General features: G+C 41.3%; 1 protein-coding gene across 2 annotated transcripts in view; it reads right to left on the reverse strand.

Moving 5' to 3' along the window:
* The window catches only part of SORCS3 (sortilin related VPS10 domain containing receptor 3), a 296,555-nt gene that overhangs the window by 52,756 nt on the left and 220,554 nt on the right, over positions 1-23,245 (reverse strand). For both annotated transcript variants that reach the window (XR_001873022.1, XM_017804150.1), the window contains exons 10-14: positions 22,449-22,595; positions 21,872-21,974; positions 17,898-17,974; positions 17,701-17,792; positions 13,507-13,614 (exon numbers count right to left, since the gene is read on the reverse strand). Coding sequence is in view for 1 of the 2 variants with exons in the window: in XM_017804150.1 (XP_017659639.1) it covers positions 13,507-13,614; positions 17,701-17,792; positions 17,898-17,974; positions 21,872-21,974; positions 22,449-22,595 (527 nt within the window). In the remaining variant the exon portion in view is untranslated. The remainder of the gene's footprint in view (positions 1-13,506; positions 13,615-17,700; positions 17,793-17,897; positions 17,975-21,871; positions 21,975-22,448; positions 22,596-23,245) is intronic.

Consider the following 23,245-nt stretch of genomic DNA (forward strand, 5'->3'; position numbering starts at 1 on the left):
GGGTTAGGCAGACAGAAAAGAGCTGTAACATTTTAAAATTGCTAGTCTTTGGCTCTCAATAACTGTTAGCACTAAGTGCTCCAGCTGTTACATAACAGTTTCTGTATCCAGTGTAAATAAACAAAGCAAGTCCCGAGGAAAGAGATGCAAATAGAGATTGGTGAGAGTTTCTTTTTCCCTACTCAACTGGTGAGTCCTCAAGTTGCTTTGAAGACACCATCTCATTCATCTTACCCAATTTCCATGTGCCTTTGTTTTTCATTTACTTTGTCTGGTCATTAAATTAGGGAGGTAGTTGCTTTTAACAAACATAGATAAACTACCAAGATGATACAGGGGAAAAGGAAATAATCTACTATAAAATTTTTATCAATGACTTTGTCTACCATGGTCTAACTGAAAGCTCTTAATCATTTCTTGAAAGGATAGAAGACAAAAGAAGAGAGCTGGGTTTTCAAGGTCCCACTCTGGGAAGCCAACAAAAAAACTATATTTTGATTTCTCTAGTTAAGCAGTCTGATCTGGAAGTCCTTGAGAAGCAAGAACAAGAGCCCAGATGGTATTTAGGTAGATATTTAGGTTTTCTGACTAGGTTCTCCAACCTAAGCCATGGAACAGTAATCTACAAAACCTGGATAGGTTTTGTTCTAGCTCTTCAAGTAACCAGTTGAAACTCCACATAAAATCTTAGCTAATAGGACAGCATCCTCTCAATTGGTTCTGTGCATAGCTCACAGTGGAATCATTGCTAAGAAATCAGAAAATATTTCCCAAGCCCTTCTTTGGAGAAACAGGGCAAGGCTTTTATTGCCAGGACTGGATGTCATTAATTTGGAGAAAAATTGTTAGAAACATGGAAAACACTTCTGAAATGCCTACAGATTCATGACGGACTCATTTTAGAAAAGGTCACTAGTAATGCTGCTATAATTATATCTTTCATTAATTTTTTAAATACACAGTAACTTACAAATGCAGTATATATTGACCTGATAACCTTGTACAGAAGCCCTTTAAAAAGCTTTTTACATTTATACAGTGCTCTCTTCTCAAATTGCATTGCTTTTACCTTATAATTCCTTGCATCGTTGACAGTTGTGCTTTTTATGTAATTCAATACTGTTCATTTCTGACAGGTCAGTAGAATGAATTGAGGGTCACAAGATAACAATCTGGTCCATAGATTCAATCCCTATCCCTGCTTAAGGTATGAGAAACAGATCTTAAGTAATAGCTCCTGTATTGCTTTCAGGAAGGGCATCAGCTGTGTCCATCTGGATCTATCCCTGCTGGCACTTTCAGATGAGCTGCCCAAGCATGAAAATGTAAATGTCTTCTCATGCCTAAATCAAGTTTCCTTCTATCATTTCTGAAGTAAACCAGTAAGACATTACATGGAGCAAGCAAGCACTGAAGCTGCATGTACTTGACTGGTCTGGTCTGGATATGGATGGAATACTTTTACCTTCACTAATCATCCTACTGTCTTTGAGTGTAACACCTGTGACACTCAGCTGTGTCCATCATTGAAACAGATGACCAGAGATGCCATAGAAGGAAGCAGCTGATAAGGTAATCTTCACTGCACAAACCATCAAAAGTACCCTCCTTTCTGAAGCATTTTCCCTTCACTGGACATCAACAAGGCGAGAGACATGAAAAGGTTGGGTGTTTTTTTGCTTTTCTCAAAATACCCTTTGGACCTCTGAAGCCAGATTTTAATAAGATTAGGCCCCACAGGATAGACTGTAAGGATTTTTTAATATCTAAAAGTAAAAGCAAAAAATATAATATACTTAGTTGACAACATCTTTTGAGATGAACTACACAAGCAGACAGATGGATGGATCAACAGAAAAGTAAAGCCAGAACAACAGAGAGCCAAATATATACTTTAATTGATAATACTGAGAGAAAAGCTAATTGCAGTGTCATCATAAATAGACTGTTTCATTTAGAAAAGCTTGAAATTAACCTTGATTTTTATTTCCTTTCATTGTAAAAGAAAAATGCTTGCAGAGGAAGTGTCTTCGCAAGCAAAAAATCCCCAATAGTAAAATCACCCAAATTAGTAAATGCTTCAGCTGACCTGAATCTGTGTTTTTGTTGGGGGAATGTAGAAAGGGACAGAGTCCAGCAAGATCACCATCTGATTTCAGTTAAAATCCCTCTTTATTTACATCTGTGCCTCTAACAGGTAGTGACAAAACCTGATATTTAATAGGTGAACCCAAGAAGTGCCATGAAGCACACTCTGGAAGAATCACTTCCTGGCAGGGAAACAAGCATGTGTTCTGGTTTTTTGTTCTAGTCCCCTGGAGAGGATGATTTTTTCTGACCAAAACCAGGGGGAGTCACAGATCTGGCCAATCGCAGCTCCAGGAGCATTGAGTAGTTAATCCACAACTGAAGGTGTTCATTCTCTCTTTGAAGTCTGTCAAACAGAACCACATGTTGCTACTGCTGCAATTTTAACAGATAACCAGATATCCAAGGAGACCGTACCTTCCTGGCAAATATCACCAATGCTGTCTCATGAGCAGTGTTTGGTCAAACCCACCCTAAAAGTAGTTGCATAGCACAAGCTGGAGAGTTCCTCTGTACAAACAGCTTGGATAGTATCAGACAGGCTGACACACAGGTACCTGGTCCATGCAGCACCAGGTTGGGCCCATCAGTGCAAAAGTCAAGGACCGGATCTATTCAAATTTGGCTGGTCTGCTCTCGTGAACTCTGAAGGCATTTAACATTTTGAGCATGATGTGTAGACATGGACCTGAGAGGTTGCCAAGTAAAGCCTGCATATGTCTAAGCCCTGCATTTCCACTCCTGTGTATCTTGGCAAGCTTGGGGAATAAAGTTCTTTTGCCAGAGTAGGCACTTCTACAACCAGCACTGAGGTGAAGATAAGAAGCCTAGCCAGAACAGAGTTGTGGTTTGCCATTGGTTACTGTACTTTGTATCCCAGTGCTCCATGTTCTGATTAGTTCAGCATGACTAAGGCATGAATACTGGGTGCTCCTATTTCCTCTGATCCAGAGAGCTGGGTAACATGGACTAGAGATAGGGGGATGCCCTGGAAGAAACAGTAAAGATTCAGCCAAATATACTAGCTCTAGCTGAGAAATTATTGTGTTCCTGTACAAGGTTCTTTCCCATTCATCATTTCCTTGATTTGGTTTGGATTTTTCTCCCTACTATCCAGGCTGGTCCTGCATTTTCAGGGAAAATGCTAGAGCTGCTTGCTCAGGGAACACTTACAGAAGGTCTTGGTATCTAAATGTACCTCCATTCTTTGTTGACATTTATAGTTTTTCACACAATAAAGGAAAGTGCTGACAATTTCACACAAAAGAAAAGGGCCTGTTAGGAAATCTGGATATAAGCCACCTCTGTGTAAGAAAGTAGCAGTAAAGTAAGACCAGCTCCTATGGCTGAGCTGTTATGGCCAAAACCACACAAACAGCAATGGAACAGTTGCAAGTTGTGCTGGTGGGGCCAGATTTTACAAATAGGTCGTGAGAGAGGAGCTATTTTCCCATGAATTAAACATAAATCATGACTTATGAGAAACCAAATGGGCTGTGTAATCTCTCAATTTTTTTTTTATTAGGGTTTAGATGGAATTAGCATTAAAGGAGGTCGCTAGTTACATGGAAATTGGATGGAAAGGGACTGAGACAAGGAAGTAGAACTTAATTGAAAGAGACACAGATCAGCAATTAGGGAGAGTGGAAGAGGGAGAATTACGCTATCTCATGCCTGGCAAGATGATGCAGGGAGTAAGAGACTGGAAACAAAGGAAACATAAAAAATGAAAGATGACACTGGAAAAGCCGGCAATTGCCAACAAAAAACACTGTCTAATTTTTTTCCTAAACAATAAATACAGTTTTTAAGAGCCGCTTTGGAGCTTTTAATTCAGTTGCTTTTGGCTGACCTGTCAACTAGGAGCAGTAGCCTGAGGGCAATGGGTGATGATTCAGGGCTGCTGTACTTCTGTCTGTGGTTGAAAAAAAAGTAAATTGGCTTCTTTTTTTTTTTTTACCAGAAAGAAGAGGTGCATCTTCTTCCAAATAGAATATACCATCCATCTGGATCTAGATTTTCAGATGGTGCAAATTAGTGTAATTTAGACCATCTAAATAGACCATCTCAGATATAAAGCCTTGTTCCACTGCTACTATTCAGAGAGAGAAAAAACAACGGTAGTGAAATGAACAAGAATATAGCAAGATCAGACAGCAGCTTCCATGAGGGTAAATTTGTTCAAGAAAATCTTGGTCTGTATTCTTTTTCTCAACAAGAAGGCTCAAAAGAAGAATTTCACAGAACTTCTCACGCAGATGAAATCTGAAGATGTGGTTTATTTCCACTTCCAAGTGAAACTGAATGTCATGACATGGAGGTTTTCCACACAAGAGAAATTCAAAGAGTAGGCCACTAGCAATCCATATTGAACTAGTCATGGAAAGGTGCATCACTGCCAATTTCAGGGCAAGAGGGAGAGAGAAGATGGGGCAGATGGAGAGTTTCTGTAAATACAGATTAAAAAAACAAAACCTTGCAATAAAAATCCTGCAGTATAGCCACGGCAGATCCTTTTCCCTCAGCTTTCGAAAACAGTCCTGGGATTATTCATCAGCTCAATGGGCACTTCCTTTAAAGTGCTACCAGAAGAGGAAAACCACTGCAAACGACATAGTACAGCATGATCTTTCAGTCAGCAAGTAATGCCAAGTGCAATTAGTAAGTAGTCTGCAGAACGTATAATTACAAAGCAGCCCTACAGTTTGGACCCGATTTCTCCATTAGCTGCACAAACACTGCAAAAGGCAGTGGGGGAGACAGGGACTCTTTTATTATTATTTTTTCAAATAGAAAATGCTATCAAAACAAGAACTTACTGAATGACAAACCAAACCTTTTGAAATTTGGTCTCTAAAAAATTTATTGCCAGTGTTCTCAAACCACTTTACATGACAATTGCTTCAAAAGAAATCCCAGCAACATGAAAGGGAATATGAGACACCTAGGAAGGGGGATGGGAAAGCACATTAATTTTTAATGCTGTTTTTCAGAAGTGTTCTTTCTCTTCTTCGAAGCAGTCATGGAAGACAACCAGTTTCTGACAGCTTTGAAACCTGAAGATGCTGCCACTCTCTTCTAGAAAAGATACTGGCAGGTATCAGCAATCTGAGTGTTTCATCCACTAACGAGTCTGTGGTCTCAACAGAGGCAGGTGCTGCTGCTGGATAGCACAGCACATTCACTCATTTCAATCTTTCATCCTATGAATCAGCAGATTTCTACCCAGAGATGTCCAATACAAGTGTGGAAGCCATTGCTCAGAATATGTAAGCTCTGAACACACGTGACAGGCGAAGCAGGGTGACGAGCTTTGCCTGGGTATCAAAGAAGAAGGCTCAGAAGAGGGAAGAGGGAACATCTGGAGAGCTGCTTTCCCAATGATTAAAAAGCTGTTAGAGTGAACTCTGCAGCCAACCCAGCACTGAGCCTTCAAGCTCCCAGAGAAGCTGGTGTGCTGTACCACCCTTTGCCCTGTGGAGGATCAGGGCCAGGTTGAGCTGGAAAGGAGCTAAGGCCATATGGTTTCTCAGTGTCCTGAGGGTTGATGAGATGAGGGCACCAGAATATTTCATGTCTTGCTCTAACAGAAAGGTGAAAGAGTCTGAGGAGCGTATCTGTACACAGCATCCTGCCCCTTTCTGTGCACTCCACACCAGGCCTGAGTGCTTCACACAGCCCAGCCCGCCTGTTGGCAGGACAGCACAGGACCAAGATCCATCTGTCCTTACTTAGCAGCACAAGGAACCAAGCACAGTAGCCTCTATAGAGAATATTTGGATTGTGTTGCCATCAGGTAAATCTTGTCTCGTTAGTGAGGTAAAAGAAATCATGTATCAGCCTGCTGCTCATTTTGGTTCCTTCTATAAGGGCCTTTTTTTTTTTTAATTCACTTCAGTGAATACCAGCCTCCAGTCAACACACCTTTCTCTAGTCCTCCTCCCTGCACATGTTTACCTCACCATACACTTTTTCTGAGCATAACAGATATGACTCAGCATCCCCTTCCCCCTAAGGAATGGCAGATGTCTGCACCTAGGACTCAGGACACCTACAATAATTCTAAGCTCTCCCCATGACTGGCTCCTGAGTGATTGACCATGGCATGTCCCTTGTTCTCTCTCAATTCCCCTACCAGCACAATACAACTAACAACTTCTTTAGCATAATATTTGATCTACTGTCTATATACAGCACTTGACTCCAATGACAGTAATGCTTTCCCCAGAAAGCCAAAGATAGACAACATGTGTCACGAGCCCAGTGCCCTATCTTCATGTGTTAGGGCTTCTGCCAGGAATCTTCTGAGTACATGGTGCAACTGCTGGGAACAGATCTTGGGTCACAGACGTACTTTTCCTAAAGCCACATAAATCACACGATGCTGTCTGAGCAAGATTACTCTAAGTAGATGTTCTCATCACCTGATTTGTCTACTCAGGTGCCACAGAAAGACCTCAGCTCATACTACAAGTATTAACAGCACAATCAGTATTGTGCCTCTGTGGACAGTTTAGGTGAATTCATGCAGTGATCCAAAGGCTAACAAATAGACTAGTCCTTTGGCAGAGAGGGGGATGGGAGGAGGAAGTGACACTGATTAATCTGTGATCGTTAATAATGTTTTTAAGTCTTGCAAATTAAGATAATGATATGGGTAATCAACAGTCCTACTCCAGGGTATAAACTGATCATCTGCTGGGATAAAATGGGAAGTCCTATAACACACATTTTCTTGTCCATTGTAAAGTCACTTGATGGCATTAGCAGATTGATCATTTTCTTGCAAAGTCCAAGCTATTCATTAGTTCCAGAAGGTTTTGAAATTAGATCAGATGATACAGGAATGCAGCTCACTAAAGCAAAGGCCAATATTCAATCCATCATTTTGGTTTCCTCAGTTAATAATTGTATTTGGAATTTTTGTTCTCAGATCAAGTTCCAAATTCTACTTTTCTTTCTGTGTGAAGTCATTATTTTTACAGATCCATTTTAATGTCATAGATTCTATTCTGAAGAGTCCTTATGTATGTTTATGCACAGCCCCATGAGTCAGGACAGTGAAATGAAGTCACAAGGACACATCAGAACTTTGCAGGAAAATCTATAGCCGATAACAGTGCCAGTTGCACCACAAACAGATATTGCAATTAACAGAAAAAGAAAGGAAAACTGAAATGCAAGATGAAACCACAACAGGGACAATTAAAACTTACCAGTTCTTTTACTATCTAATGCTACCTATGCAATTTGGATAAACCAGGCTTTGAAATCTGCCCTCCAATCTTTTAAAAATCCTGCAGTTTTGCTAGGCCTGAGAGTATGCACAGGCTGGCTGGTCAGCCTTGCTTCCCAGAGGAAGTGAAGATGAACAAGGATAAAGTTCAGAATCCTCCAGCACAGCAGCCTCCATGCATGATCTTGTATCTCATTTTCTGCACTGGAAGCTGCAAGTTGGATTTAGCTTTCTACAGAATTCTAGTGAAATCTTTCCTCCAGGTTCCCTCTTCACCAAATTTCTGTTGGGCTGAGCAGCAGCAGCAGAAGTTGCAGAAGATTTGTCCTTTTTACGGGCAGTTTCTTTCTCTTTTTCTCAAGTAGAATGAAGAGAACGGACTAGCTTGATGGCAGGAAAGTTTGAAAACATCTGCTGGGCCACAGGAATTGAGGAACACTGTGATTCCCTTCTCCATGTACATTGCACAAGAACCTCAATTCCTCCTAGGAAAAACAATCTCATGGTGTTCTGCCATCTACTCACATCTTATTTGTTGCGACTGTTAGCAGGAGTGCAGGGTGGAGGGCAAAGTTTGGCCCTCTGGAGAGAAAGTCAGGTCCTCTGACCACATCCCAGCAAAAGCACTATTTTCTGGTTTCACCTGAACTTTTGTCAGCACAACCACTCAGAGGTGGCAGACCTATTACTCCTTACCCCTAAGCAAAGGGGCAGAATGTTTCAAGGACAGTGTGTCACCTTGTAATTTTCTTTCCCATATCAGCTTTTAAAAGTGACAGGAAGACTTGAGCAGAAGGGAGAGGATGTTGCCTTGCTTGAAGAGCAAAGATCATAATCAGCTTATCAGAAAGCGATAGGAAAATGACTGTTGGCTCCCACGTCATTCTGAACTCAGTGGGAGCTTGGACCTGGGAGCTGTTGCCTCTTTCTCATACTCCCTCTGCTGAATCTCTGCTGACTGTGAATCAGAATCTGTCCATGTTGCCTTCCTACCTGTACCCACTTTGCTGGTGTCTTCTAGAAGTCATTCTGTTCTTCAGAATAAGAGTTAGCTCCTGGAACTTCTGGCCACAGGATAATCTGACTACTCAAGTTTTTATTTAGGGGTGAAAAAACATCAAAAATAAAAAAAAAACACCACCTCATGAATGTCTTAGAAATACAAAGAATGTCATGTTTGAACAAGAAAGCCACTTATTTGCAAATCCCTGTTAAGGTAATCATATTTTTAGGTTTTTGTTAATATATATTTCTAGCATCCTCTACTTGCCACTGTTGGAACATGGGACTAAGATAGAGGGATCTCTGGTCTGACTCAGTATGGCCTGTGCTTTTAATACTTTCTCTCTCACCTCAAACCTCCCCTGGCATCCATCTCACCTTTTCCAACATTTCTCAATTACTTATTCATTCTGCCTCACTCTTCTGCCAGCCAATGATGGATTGCCAGTTATTTTATGGGTCTCCTGGAAAAAACTGCTCCCACTTCATCTCTGGTAAAGCTGCATGGCCACGTAAACAAAAAGGTGGTAGAAAGGACCAGGACTCGTAACCTATTCATTTACAACCAGGAACATTTTCTAACACACATAGCCAAGGGCAGAAGTCAGAGCAATGTTGACAGATCAACTTTTAGCTCACTGAAAATGTTAATGCCCAGTTATGCATACAGAGATATATATGGGTCATTAAGTATACATATGTAGAAATACATACATATTTATATACATACATGTGGCTGTATCTACACAAATATATGTCTACCAGTACAAACTTAATGATCCCCGTCTATAAATGAGTTTCTGCACACATACACACATAATGAGTTTACTAAAGTGATGCAGGGCTGTGAAGCAAAAAGGTTATTTCTCTCAATGTAGGTTTGGAGATATGCCTAGCACAGGAGATGAAGTGGCAGGGGTAATAATTATGAGTCAGAGCTGGAACAACATAAAGCCCTTCTCTGGACCCACAAAAATATCTTGTCTCTGATTTAAATGGTACAAACTAGCAACTCTCCCAAGCAAATGCTGCTTCTGTTTGGATATATCATAATCAGCTAGAAAGGGAATACAGTGTGATTCCTTTCCCCTGGTGAGCATCAGGCAAGTCACATGCTGTGCCTGTGGCTTGTCAACACAGAAATGCTAGATCTGACCCACCAGAACATGACATCATTAAAAGATATACTGCTCGCCAGTGAGGGCTACAGGACAGAACTTAAAAAAATGTAGATTTCAAGGAGCTGAAATGACCATCTTGTCAGACAAGATAAGTGCCAAAACAACAGCAAAAGGAACTTCAGAAGTGGATGATCAGCTAGGAATGGAGGAAAGAGACTGGATTCACCTTGGTTAGGCAGTAGTTCCAGGGCAGACCCGCTCACACAATCTCATGGTACTTTCCAGTGTATCACATTCTTAACAGAGTTCACTCAGCTTGCAAGGAAATAATTAATTTGTGCACTGTTATAGCCATACCAAGTAACAAAATCATAGAATAATTTAGGTTGGAACAGACCTCTTTAAGATATCTTGTCCCACTTCCCACTAAAAGCGGCTCCCAATTCAAAGTATGCTGAGATATTCAAAATCATGTAAAGCCCCTACATGCAAATTTACAGATTTTACCTTACTGGAAAATTCTTTAGGACTGTCTTAGGGATGCATACATAGCCCAAAGCACAGAAGATCCAAAAAACCTAGGATATTCATACAATAGAGACAGATACTGCAAATGCTCACATAACAGCCATGAAGTGGTATGAAATTCTGTGTTAAAATGATTGCTGCTTCCTACAGCCCAGAAAGCCCTTCACAGTGTGCGGCAATGAAGGTTGGGAAAGTCATTCTACTGATATATTGATTTTAATAAGATAGTATTATGATAATATTGTTAATAATGCAATATGTTAGTAATAGTTGGAGTATAATGACTATTTAATACACATTCCCCTCAGAGTATTATTTTTTGGAAGTAGTTGAACACAGACAATTTTGATGCAAATCTATGGAAAAAATTTTCCCTAACAGGAATCAGCCAAGACTCCTAAGCGAAATATTTTGCATTTTTGAGGATGAAAGACAAATCTTTAAAATCCACTCTTTAAAAGCCACTAACCTACCCAGTCTAGCAGTACACAAATATACCCACAGTCTTGGTCTCTCTGCCTCAGCCGTGCTACTAGTCTAAGCACTCCCACTGACCCCATGATCAGCTAGGGGATGCTAATCCCAAACCATTGTGCTCCTCTCATCTTGAAACTTCTTGAAATCTTTGGGATTTCTATGCACAAAGACAAATTTCATGTCCCTCCAACCCACCATGTGTTATCTTGGATGGCCAGTAGCAACAGAAAGGCATTGATTTCTTCTCAGCCAAAGTTTCCACAAGCTCAGCATGATCCTACACTGCCCTTATAGATGCATTCACTAGAGTTCTCTTTGTGAGAAATACCTAAGTGATTTGCATACAAATGGTTTGCATACAGGCTTTACAAATGGGCCCTTTCCTCCTCAGTTCCTTTAATGCTGTGGATAGGAATTTCTCTAAATATTTATTGCAAGTGTCATGAAATTTCTTTGTATAGCTTTTACAGACTATTAAGAATAGTTTTAAAAACTGCTAATGATGACAGTAATAATAAAAACAATAACAATAACAATAGCACTGGCAATAATAATAATATGCCTGCAAAGATTTAAAAAAGTCAGTTCTCAACAAAGGTAATACACAGTATTGAGGAAGATAACTCACTTACTGCATTTTTCACCAGAAGACTACAGAGATATGAAAAAACAATAAACTTAGATTTTTAATGCATCTTTCATCTCAAAAGAAAACTGCATTGATTTATAAAGTAAATGGGCTAAATCTGCAGCTAGTTGCAACTGAATAGCCCCGCTGATTTGAATGAAGGTGCTGATGTGCATACACATGTGTGCATGTGTCTGTATGTTTGTGTGGTTAGCAAGTGACACACACTGCTCACCGCATAAAGGATTTCACAGAGAAGCATTACATTACCAACACAGAAAATGACACTATCATTGCATAGAGTGCTCAGAATTGCAGGTTCTAATCTTTAGCTGGGAGCTGGCATATATTTCCCCAACAGGATGCTCACAGCAGTCTTGTGAAAAGGTTCACAGGTATATCATATGCTGTTGTGTTTTGCTCTTGCAAATATAGGGGCAATGTTTGCAGATAGCAAGGCAGCAGATGCACAGATATATTCTTTCACACAAACAAGTACTCTGATTTTATGAAGAAAAAGTCAAAGCCGAGACATCGTTTTGGAATAAAGGAAAAGCTGTCAATGCTACTGGAATTGATACCACCTATACTCCGATAAAATCTCAATAGGTGTCTGTGACAGACACAGAAGCTGCCTTCTTCTGCCTCAGCACTGTTTGGGAATAAAGCATAGGAGTGCTCCTGCTTTGCTTTATATAAAGGCATAAAGGATAACCATAATTATTTAGCCTGGCCTTCCAAAGACACTTTATCACAGGAGATCCAGGAGTTGGCTATGCCTTCCTGAGCCCTTCAAGACTACAGCACCAAAACATTTCTTCTGTCATGGCATAGATGGCAAAGAAGTCAGTTCAAACAACTCTTTGTTAGAAGAGTAAAAGAGGATTTTCCCCAAGCCCATTTCTCGTAGTTAAGATGAGCTTAACTTGAAATACAGACTTCTCAACACAGTCACTTCTGTTTGTGTAAAGCTGATGTAGATATGGTTTTTGAAAGGCATAACAACACAAATCATGCAACAGAGTTGGAATAAATTCAAATCAGTAGCAGAAATGTCCAAGACACACAACAATTACCCTGTCCAAACTTCCTCAGAAACTGAAGACAAGCACACCCAGCAGTCTACTCTCAGTTTATCACTACCTGTGACACCAGCAGTGAGATCCACCCACACATTTCTGCCATATAAGCAGGCAAATGGACTGAAGCCTAGAAGAAAATAAACTTGGCCTGAATCTCTTTTCTCTTGCAAGTAGTGAAAATCTGCAGGAAGTGCAGGTGCAGAAAAGCAGGAAAAGCAAACTGACTGCAAGATGAAATTAACAATCTCTCTGCTGTCCCTGAACTGGAGAGATGCAACACTGCCCGATGTGATTAACCCAAGGCACTCCTTCGTGCCACTGTAGATAAACTTCACAGCCATGCCTCAGACTAAGGCATCTTAGCCACCTTGCTTTCTAATTATTTTCAGAATGCTGTTTCAGCCAGCTCAGAGAAAACACAAGTAAGAAGGCATTTCTCCAAGCAAAGAAGGCAGTCCATCTATTCCTTGCTTTATTCAGAGTCCCAGAATAGATTGCTCTGATCTGCTTTGTGCAAGAGGTCAGATGACTCCTTGAAGATGCCTTAGAACATAAAAATTTCCCTCTCTCCCCTGGCTGTTAAACTCAGATCCTGGCCTGTTCTCAGGCCAACATTACTCCACCAGGTTCACCAGCCTTACCCAGCACTTTAGCACTCTTGGGAGGAGGAAGGTCCAAGCACCTTCACTGCCAGCCCAGGCTCTTCCTTTCATGGTATGGGTGAACCATGGCATACTACATCCCAGATCAGGAAGGTTATTATGAGCTCAGTTTTGCACATGCACAATGAGAACACTTTTACCTTGAGGTAAAACCAGATGCACAATGCAGATAGTAAGCAGTGAGGTTTGGGGATATTCACACCCAGCAGCAATCTCAAAAGACAGTCACACTGCACAACTGAAGCAAGCACAGAGGTGACATTAGGTGCAACCATACAGATCTCTGACTTATGAAGAGCACTGATTCCCTGGGCCATCAGATCCAAGGAATAAAATTTCAGCAGTAATTATGAGAAAGGACACCACTCCCCAGAGAAGTAGATTTACCTACTGTCCTATGTGAACTCCAAAGCTACAGCTTGAGACCACCTCTCCCTGTTATACCCCCTGTCACTACTGGAAAGAGTTTGATTTCATCATCTATTTGGCACATAAGGTATGGACATGTAAACCAGGTCTGTGACCACCAGAAAATCCCACAGAACACCACCATGCCTTCATGCAACACTGCACGTGTAGCTAAACAATGCTGCACTGCACATCATGAGGCTTACTATGCACTTGGGGATCTCCATGCACCCCCTCTGTCATTACAATTTGAAATAGGAGCTGCTATACTTACGTCATTATCTGGGTCTCTATGCCAGGGTCTACAAGTGATCCATCCACAAAAAGTGGTGTTGATGTGAAACTGTATTTACTCCAGGATCTTCCCTCATCAAAACTCATCCTGGGATAGAAGCAGACAACATTTATACACATAAAAACACTTACTCTAGAGCAACTGCATCAATTGAATATTGGCTAAGATCTGCAAGCCCCAGCAGCTAGATTTATAGACAAGCACCAATCTTTGCCATTTCCCAGCCCACTAAATTCATGCTCTTAAAGTACTTTGAAAGATCAAAGCATTAGAAAGCATAAACACTGGCAATAAGGACATGGATATACTTGATGCAGCTGTACATCAGACCTCAAGGGATCAAGAGGCATTGCCAAGACCTGTTTCTGGATCTGGAATAGCACCTGGCATGAAGCAACACTCAGAGCATAAGCAGCCCTGGCCTGAATGCATGAAAATTGCTATCGCTGCCACAGGACATTTTGACCCATCCATGGATCAGTGCCACATGGCATTAGCTACCAGCTCTCTAGCCCTATTAATACTTCTTTTCATGCCCTTTCAGAATTGGTCTCTATTTTACAGAGAGGTGGCCTCAGTCCATCCATGTCCCCACTGAGCTGCCCAGTGTCCAGGGCTGGGGCTGCCCCTGGCTGCTGGGCTCCTGGCTGGGCTGATGGGATGGGGCCTGGCTGCCAGATCCTGTCCTGCTTCCCCAGGGACCTCGGTGGGCTCCTGGCTTTGCAGCCCTCTGAGAGCTGCCAGCCCTCACTTTCCCCTGACAGCCTGTGACCACAGCAGTGCAGGAAACAGCCAGAGGAGGGTGTACACACCCAACTGCTACTGCAGCAGGAAAGACAGGCATCCTGTCAGCACCCAGCTCCCAGACCTGCTGACCATGGACACTTCTGAAAGCAACCAAGGTGTTCTCTGCTCCCAGACTCTCCACACAATTGTTCCTGCACAATTTCTGCCCAGAATTTCAGCTCCAAATTATATAAGCAAAGTAAAAACAAACAGAGAAGCACAAAGGCTTATTGGCTATAATATTATTTGATCCTTTCCAAGCACAGCTGTTACAGAGTTCTCTGTAATTCTGTGAGGTACCTGGGCTGTGAAGGCTGAGAGATTACTTTCAACGGACATTACCAAAGACATACAGCACAAATTTCTTCTTTGAATAGCAGCAAACACTTCTTATTTTAAAGTCAGCATAAAAGAAAATTTGCCCAAATTGGCAGGGGTGGGGCTGGGGATGCTGAATGCGTGCATTCACATGTGCATCTGCATCTGAATGCAAGGGAAAGTTAATGGGAACTGAATCCTTCCCACTCCGACACTACTTAGGACACTATCTGAAATGCCACCAAAGGATCAGGAGGCCACTGTAGTGTGTATTACAAACCAGGGGTTACACCAACCTCAGATCTCTGGTATGGAAAGCCAAGGCTGACAGTTCCCATTCCCTAACTCAGCTTCTCACATCATGGAGAAAGACACCTTCACCTGGCCTACAAGGCACATGTGCCAGAATAGGAAGTTGTCTTTAGACTAAAGACAGAAAGCTGGGAGTACAACAGCATACAAAAAGATTATCTGCCCTAAATCTATTTATTTAAATGTATGTATCTTCCCATACACCTGTGCATTTGTATGCGTTCTGCTTGCATGCTTATCTCTCTAAATAGCATTTCAATTTCTGGGGAACAGCATGCTTCATTAGCTTAGCTAAAGTTCTCTCAGCTTTTCAATTATCCACCCCTCTCTTCTCCAGGATGAAACTTATTGTACAATGTCTCAGCCTGAGAACTAATAGATTTACATGTACCCTTTAATCTATTCCACTCCTGCCCATAAAACAGGTGCCTACTGAGGCAATAGGAAGTAAATTCCAAAGCCCCTAAGGGTACAATTTTTAAGGAAACCTGTTGGAGCTTATTGATAACAGATCTAAATCACTACTTGTTTAATAGAGTGGGTGGGACACTCATAGTACTGCACATGCCATTGCATGAGACTTACTGTAAAGGCAGAACATCTGAAACAAAGCTCTGCAAAGCAAATAAAGGTGAACTGAGCTCTCAGCTCCTATGGAAGGTCAACCCGGGGCCAAGTCTTTCCCAATGTCTAAGTACAGGCACTTGTATGTAATGTGCTTTTTATGTCCAAAGAGCCTTCACAATTAAAGACACAATTAAAATAGTTACACCTGGCTTGAATAATACAGTAATAAATGGTTAATATATGATTTGCAGCTCTTTCAGTAAGTGGATCACCTTTCACTCTTCTGGAGCTCAGCTTTCCACAGTCTGATGTAACTACTGCTGGTGACATCTGCTCTTGGCTAATACACACTTCTCCTGCCTTGACTCATACATGGTTTAGTCTAAAGATTTTGACATGGTCCTGATGTCCTCTTTCCTGAGGGCACTTTAGTTATAGTCATGAGAACTGAGTTACCTTTCAGAGGCTTATGTTTCTAGTCACATGCCAACACCCTCCAACAACTGACTGGAGTTTGTAGCTCATCACTGAGTCTGCCCTGTTACTACTTTCCTTCATATGTCCAGTTATGGAGGTTGTTGACAAGAGAGTGCTGGCCTAGACTAACCCCTGGCCCTGACTCATTTACAGCCATGTATATTAAGTTATCACTGCAACAAGTTTGTTTGTGATAAAACAACCAACCCTTTTCCTGAACATTAGAAAGCAAGACAAAAATTGCAAGCCTCATTTTGCATATAATGAAGTCTTGTAATTCCACATGGAGGCACAAACCTCTTGAAGAACACTTGGTTCCCCTATCCTAGAAAAATAACAAAGCCTTCAGAATATGAGCCAATACATCCTGTGGTTAACAATCCACTACCACACCAACACTAAAGCAGTCATTTCTTTAGCTCAGATGGTAAAGAAATGTGCTCAAATGCAACATATTCAAACTTTTATAGAAATCTATGATGCAGTTATCCCAGAGTTATCTGTCAGGTCAGAAATATAAAGACCAGAATATTTTTATATTGAAAATATAGCCACTAATGTTCTTAAAGTACATCTCTGGAATGCTAGCTTTTGATGAGTAAAGACAGCTTGTCTTGAGGTGTCCAGCTTTAGAATGACTGCGATTTCACTGAAGGAGTTTGTACAATAATGGCTCAGGTAGAGGAGACCTTAGCTCCTCATCCCTGCTGCCAAACACCATTGCTTTCTTCTTCTATTTGACTGAAGACCACATTTCCTGTTCTGCCTGAAATGCGTGTGATGGACAAGTGCTTAGCACTATCAAGCTGAGAGGCAACTCAATACTGCAGTCAGGAACACAAATTTTGTCTCAGAAAGTTATTTCTATCTATTAGGAACACAAATCTTGCCTCTGAAAGCTATTTCTAACTAATTAATTTCTACAAAACATTAGAAACTGGGTAGGTCAGTCCATTAGAGTTGTATATTAGACGTGTTTTAGATATGCCCCTCTTTCAGTCAAGACCAGAGACTGAAGGTGATGCTAACACACCCATTTTCTGTTAACAGTGTTAGTTCTGAATTTCTGAATGCCTCTCTCCAATGTTTCACTAATGAAGAAGCCAGAGGGGCAAGAGCTAAGGAGAGGATAATTTTGGGTGGTATCTTTAGGGCTTAGAGTGTTATAACTCATTTATAGCAAAACAGTGTCTTCCGCTGAGAAATCTTTTTGCCCTATTTCACCTCCAATTCCATTCTGTTGCCAACAATGTATCTCTGGAAACTGATAGTTGAATACCAGAGAAAACAGAGATGTTTGGAACATATCTGTGTTGTCCTTATCTACACCTAGTGCCCTCTCCTCTCTCCCTTTATCTGTCTTACCAGCTAATGTTAAATTCTGTAAACAAAGAGCAGAAATGAGACACATCCTCTCAGAAAAACCTGATGCACAAAGGATGACAGTATGTATGTGCTGTAGGAAAGAAACCCCGCCTGGAGGCTCATAGTACATTAACAGTGCAAAGACTAATTCATATATGTATGTGATGATGTATAGACATATTATATTTATAAAACAGTACGATAATCATTGTATTAATCAACAAAACCAAATTGATGGTAATAATTACTTAATTTGCTCATTGTAGAGACTCTAGTAGATGTTGACCAGGTGATGCCATATCTGTCAGGTTATGTCCATCAGGAAACCTCAAAGTAAAGTTTTCTTACCACATGTGCCGAATGGGCACCGATGTGTGTTTCATGGCCACTAGTGCCCCTCCCCAGTCCAGAAACCATACATTGTATTCCTCCTCGAAGATCTGCAAACAAATTAGGTACTGCATGAGTGCTCCACTCCACTGGGAGGAGAAGAGTCAGAAGAACAGCAAAAGCCTCCATGCTTTCCTTTGCTCTGCAAAACATACCTGTCTCCAGGAATTGCCACCATCAGAAGAGATGAACACGCCAGCATCAGTGTAGGAAAGCTCAGAGCCAATATTGCCTGAAACACAAGTGTCAGACATTCTTGTATGGATGAACACAGAACTGCACGATATGAAAATAACTTGGCCTGACCACTGCTTTTTTGCTGTTCTTGATTCTATTCTCATCTAAAACCATCACCATGGTTAGGTGGCAACATTCATTTACAAGAGCTGTGACATTTCCAAATTGACACCGGGAGAAACCATATTATCAGCTTATCTTCCAAACAAATAACATTGCCCATAATTGCCAGGCACTGAAGCCAGGCTTACTGTAGGCAAGGACCTACATACCCAAAAATCTGTGTATGAAACCCCATGCCTATTTCATACAAATCACCAGAAAGGCAGCAGAACAAATAGTGGCCACTGTCCCCGGCTACCAGATATTTCACTCCATACACATTTTTCTCTGAACTTCCAGTCTTTGTGCTCTGGCTGGTGAATTGCATCTCTGTGATCTGCCAGTCTTCATCAAGGGCAAGGTAATTACCTCTCTGTCTCTGCTTTTGTGTAGAGGAGAGCACCCAAGGGGAAGTTCCTCATACAGCTGAGTTTAAAGGTGAAACCCAGACCCCACTGAAGCCTACGATTATGGGGCTAGAAAGTCTACTCAAGATTCTGTCAAAATGCTCAAACACATAACTGATCTCAGAACATGCAGTCAAATAAACAAAGTTTCTTACTTAGTCTATGAATGGTTTGCAATTGATGAAAACTATGGCATAATGAAGTGTAAGTTCCACTTGAAGAAAATCTTGTTTAAGTATGAACCATACCCAGGGGCAGAAATGGTTCAGAGAATTAAGTTGGGTCACATGACTTTGTAGCACAGACGTAGAGACCAGGTTGAACAGCATTCTAGACAACACTGACTGTTCTCATTGACCTAAACCAAATTGTGAGTTTAAACTTACCAGTTACTTGATACAGTTCTCAATATTAATCTAGTATTTTCCATTATTATGGAAACCATTTTGCTGGCAGCCTTACAGGGTGAACTACTCTGCCTCACCATACATTTGGGAACAGATATCCCATACTGAACACACAGGCTCACTGAACAATGCAGGTCTGCTCTAAATTTTTTTCTTGCTTCCCTACTTTCCAAAGCACCCAGTGGTTCAGGGAAAAGGTACCAGTCACTCAGGGACTATTTTGTTGTTTTTTGATTTTGTTTTTTTTCTGCTGGACCGTCAGCAGTACCTTCAGTCAGTCCTAGGTGGGATTCTGGTGGTATGAACATCTGCTCCAGAGGAAGCAGGCAGCTGTAACACTGACAGATGCTCCATCAGAAAGCCTCCCAATTATAAAGGACCACTTCCACCATATTGTGATCAAACACATGTCTTCTTTATTCAAAGCCCTTTACTCAATGAGCCACTCTCATAACTTCCAAATTAGACTGTTTTTAAAGCAGATGTAAGTTCCACAGAATGAAGGAAGAACTAATATTTTTTCTCCAAAAATAGCAAAGGGAGATGTGGCATTCCTGACACTTCTGTAACATCAACAAGAGTATAATAAAAACACACTAGTGAAAATGTTAATTAAATTTATGGCATTTCATGCTGGAAAATGAGAAATTAAAACCCATCTGTGGGTTGATGGTCTTCTTTCATCATCATCATGGAATCCAACTAGCCACAGTGTTGTGCCAGTGCTGTTTCAGAAAGTTTCTGACTCCGGGAGGCAGCACAACTCAAAAATCAGTGCTCAGGATGTAGGAAATGTCACATTGTCCATCTACCTAATTTTATTCCTTGACACCAGCAAGAGTGACCAACTGCTTTAGATGAGGTTACAAGGAAAACCTGATGTGGGCAACCATATAGAAGGTCATTTTATAGGGACATCCAGGTTCATGAGAATAAATTGTGTTAGTTTCAAAGTCTTTTTTGCCCAGTATCTTATCATGAGTTGGAGTCCTCAAGAATTAGAAACTGATTTAAAGTGCAGAAGTGTAAGTTTTGTATAATCATATTTTAAATACTGAAATAGAAACCCCAATTTTCAAACAGCAATTTTCAGACTGGAGGAAGAAAAGGGAGTAAAACCCCAAGATTTTGTTGCTATCACTTCTTTCTGTCTTTCTGTTCAAACCTGTTCCAATATTTTCTTCATTCTCTCCATCTAGTTTCTTTCAGCCTACATGGATTCAACCCCCACAAAACATAACTAACTCTCAAGCAAGTCAAGAGGATTTAACAGCTGTACAATTAGATACTAAAACATAATTCTTTCATTTGCAAGAATCTAACCTCTGTCCTATACCAAGAGCCTAAATCTCCAGTCATTGCTGGAAATGTGCCACTGTAAATCAAGACACAGAGGCTTTGAGCAGCCAACGCCCATGAGAATAAATTGCAAAGCTTATCCTTGAACACATTCACCAATTTGGTGAGACGTTCCTATTGGGAAACTGGCTAGTGGAAACAGATATGCATATTCCCTATAGGTTAAGCTTTTTAATGTACAAAGCAGTAAGGCAGAAATTGTATTCTGCCTCTTAAAGATTAATTGTTAGACTTGGAAAACATTCATCCCATGCACTGGCAGCTTGAAAAGAACCAATTTACCAACAATTTAGATTAATACCTAGAATCTCACTGTCCTGTTGTCTCTATTTTCTTCCTAAAAGGTTAAAAAAAAAAGCCTCTGCAATTACAGCATCATGAGTAGGGCTTGTTCCTAAGCATCCATCTAGCAAGTGCAACCTGCCAGGAGTGATGACTCCACTTGGCTAAGCATAGGGAAATCTGGAGGTTTAAACCAAATTATCTCACTCCATTTGGCCTGGATCAGTGAACTGGAAATCACATGGTGTCTCCCTTGTTGAGATATAAATGTCATGAAGGGAACCTGTCTCTCAGGTTCTCTCTTAGTCTGGCAGACACATGGAAGCACAGAAGGACAAGAGAATGAAAATGGTTGGAAGAAATAGTGTAAATTCATACAGGCAATATGCTAACATGACACACTTGCAAGCCACTGCTAGGCTGAATAGGACAAAGGAGATAAACTGAGCCTTAGAAAGAACAGTTAAGCTATTTGGACATATTTGAGCATATGTAGGATCCTCTCTTTGAAAAGACAGAATAGCCTACATGATTCAGAGGCCAGCTTTCAGTAGCACCAGCCATTCAGAAAGCACTTTTTTGGCCCAGTAGCTCTCACAGAGCTGCAGCCATCCTGAGTGTGGCTGGTAGCCCCATCCATACTGATTAGGCTACATGCCAGTGAGCAAACAGGACCTGGGATGGTTGTCAGGTTAATTACAGTGGGTCAGCCATTGCCACCATGAAGCACTGTAACAGGTTGCCATTAAAACATCATGACCTGCCAAAGCACAGTTTTGCAGAACAACCCACAATAACAGTGGCCCATGCAGTGCTGATGAAGTGCTGCTGGTCTTGGAGCAACACAGGGTTTAAAGTAGGTACCATGCACAAGGAAGATACACATGAAGCCCAGGCTTCACCTGACAGACTTTGTGACAACTCTGTGCTTGCTGCTCAAAAGGTGGAATGTGTTGATACCTCCTAGGAGTGTAGCCCTAGGCACTATTCCCATTCCTGGCAACTCCAGCAAACAGGTAGGCACATACATCAGTGGTTGTAATGTTAAGTGAGAGGACTAAGTAATGCCAGTTGGTAATGGTCCCCTGAAGGTGTGGGCTTAGACCTGCATATGGGTTATTGTAGAGCGAGCAACAAACACCTGACAGGCATTGCCTTTTTTGAACTTGTGGCCATATGACTTCTTCTAGCCCATAACAAATGGGAGATAAAGTGAATTAGCTCAGAACTTGCTAAAACAGAGCTGAAAGCTTTTGCACCAACAGGGAACATCTCATATACTCTCAAGCTCCCAGTGAGGTATGAGTGAGTGGTGAAAAGCACTTCTGCTCTTACCTGTGGCCACCAGCAGCCCAGGAGCTGTTTCTTTGCTGGAAATGCTTCCTGATGTATATGGATTCTCTGAGAGCTGCAGACGCAAGTGCAATGAGCAAAAGGGCTGTTGATAGAAAACAAACGAAAGTCAGAAGCTTTAATATGCAACAAGTTAAATGTCAGAGGAACCCTGGGTGACTACACACAGATGCTTCGATCCTTCTGAAAATGACCCCTCTGCTCTTAGCACTGTTAAAAATAGAAGCATATGTTCATTTGCAGGATAGACACCATAAAAGTAGATGAGAACAAGAGAATCAGGAACTCTGCACTACAAGCAAGCATGTCTGCACTAGTTTTTACCAACAGCCTGATCAAGAGCACTTTTCCCCCAAACTTTCTTATTTTGACTTGAGTTCCATTAAAAACGTCAAGGAAGATGGTCAGAATTTTTACTTAAAAGTTATGAAGCTATAGATAAAGAAATCTATTTAATTCATTAGCACCTAGCAAATCAAGAGAGTTTTGTTAATTTAGTGACTTAAATAAGCAGCTCTGCAAAAAGTCAGTTGTGCTCAGAAAAAGATCTGCCACTCACCAGCTGGCAAAGTACAGGATCCCCTCTTAGATCAGTGTCCGGTGCCTGCAGCAAACGCCAATCTCTGCCCTTGTTGTAGGTAATGAAAGTCTTGATTTGGTCATCTATCTTCCTGTTAGCCAGGAATATGCCTTTGATCCCTGCTACCTAGGAAAAACGGAGTGAGATGAAAAAATACATCGGAAGAACAGGCTAAAAGCAATGTCCATCTGAGCACTCCCAGGAGTGGAAGGTCTCTGAAAAAGCTATGAAGCCATCTCAATCCAGCCTTAGAAGACTGTGAATGGCATTAAAATACATCTTGATGATGGCTGCAAACTGAAAGGCCTCATGTGGTCTCTCTCTCAGGAAGAAAAAGACAAGGATGCTCACAGAGCAAATCCCTGGGAAACAGCCCACTTTAGGATTTCCTTGAGTGCTTGCGGATGGGCTGATGATGGACTTGAAGGTACAGCATGTCACAGGTGAGCTCTGTGAGCTTCAGGATGGGGTCTGCCCCACTCCCTCCATAGACTGCCGACACATGGGAGACAGCAGATCACATCAGAAGCAACCTGGGATCTTTGCATGTAAAAGAAAAAAAAATCAACACAAAAGATGGAAATCCTGAATATGCGGAAACACCGATGTTTTGCAAACTTGAATTCTTCACTTTCCTTCCACTCCCAAATTCTGACAAAATCAACCCAGTTGTTTCAAATGTTTTGATTTTTGTCAGGAGAACCCAGTACAGCAAAATATGGTCCTGTCAAAACATTCCCAAGAAGATTTCATGTTGAGTCTGCTCTCAGTTGCAC

This window comes from Lepidothrix coronata, unplaced genomic scaffold (genome assembly GCF_001604755.1).
Source record: "Lepidothrix coronata isolate B3197 unplaced genomic scaffold, Lepidothrix_coronata-1.0 Scaffold8, whole genome shotgun sequence".
Taxonomy (NCBI): domain Eukaryota; kingdom Metazoa; phylum Chordata; class Aves; order Passeriformes; family Pipridae; genus Lepidothrix; species Lepidothrix coronata.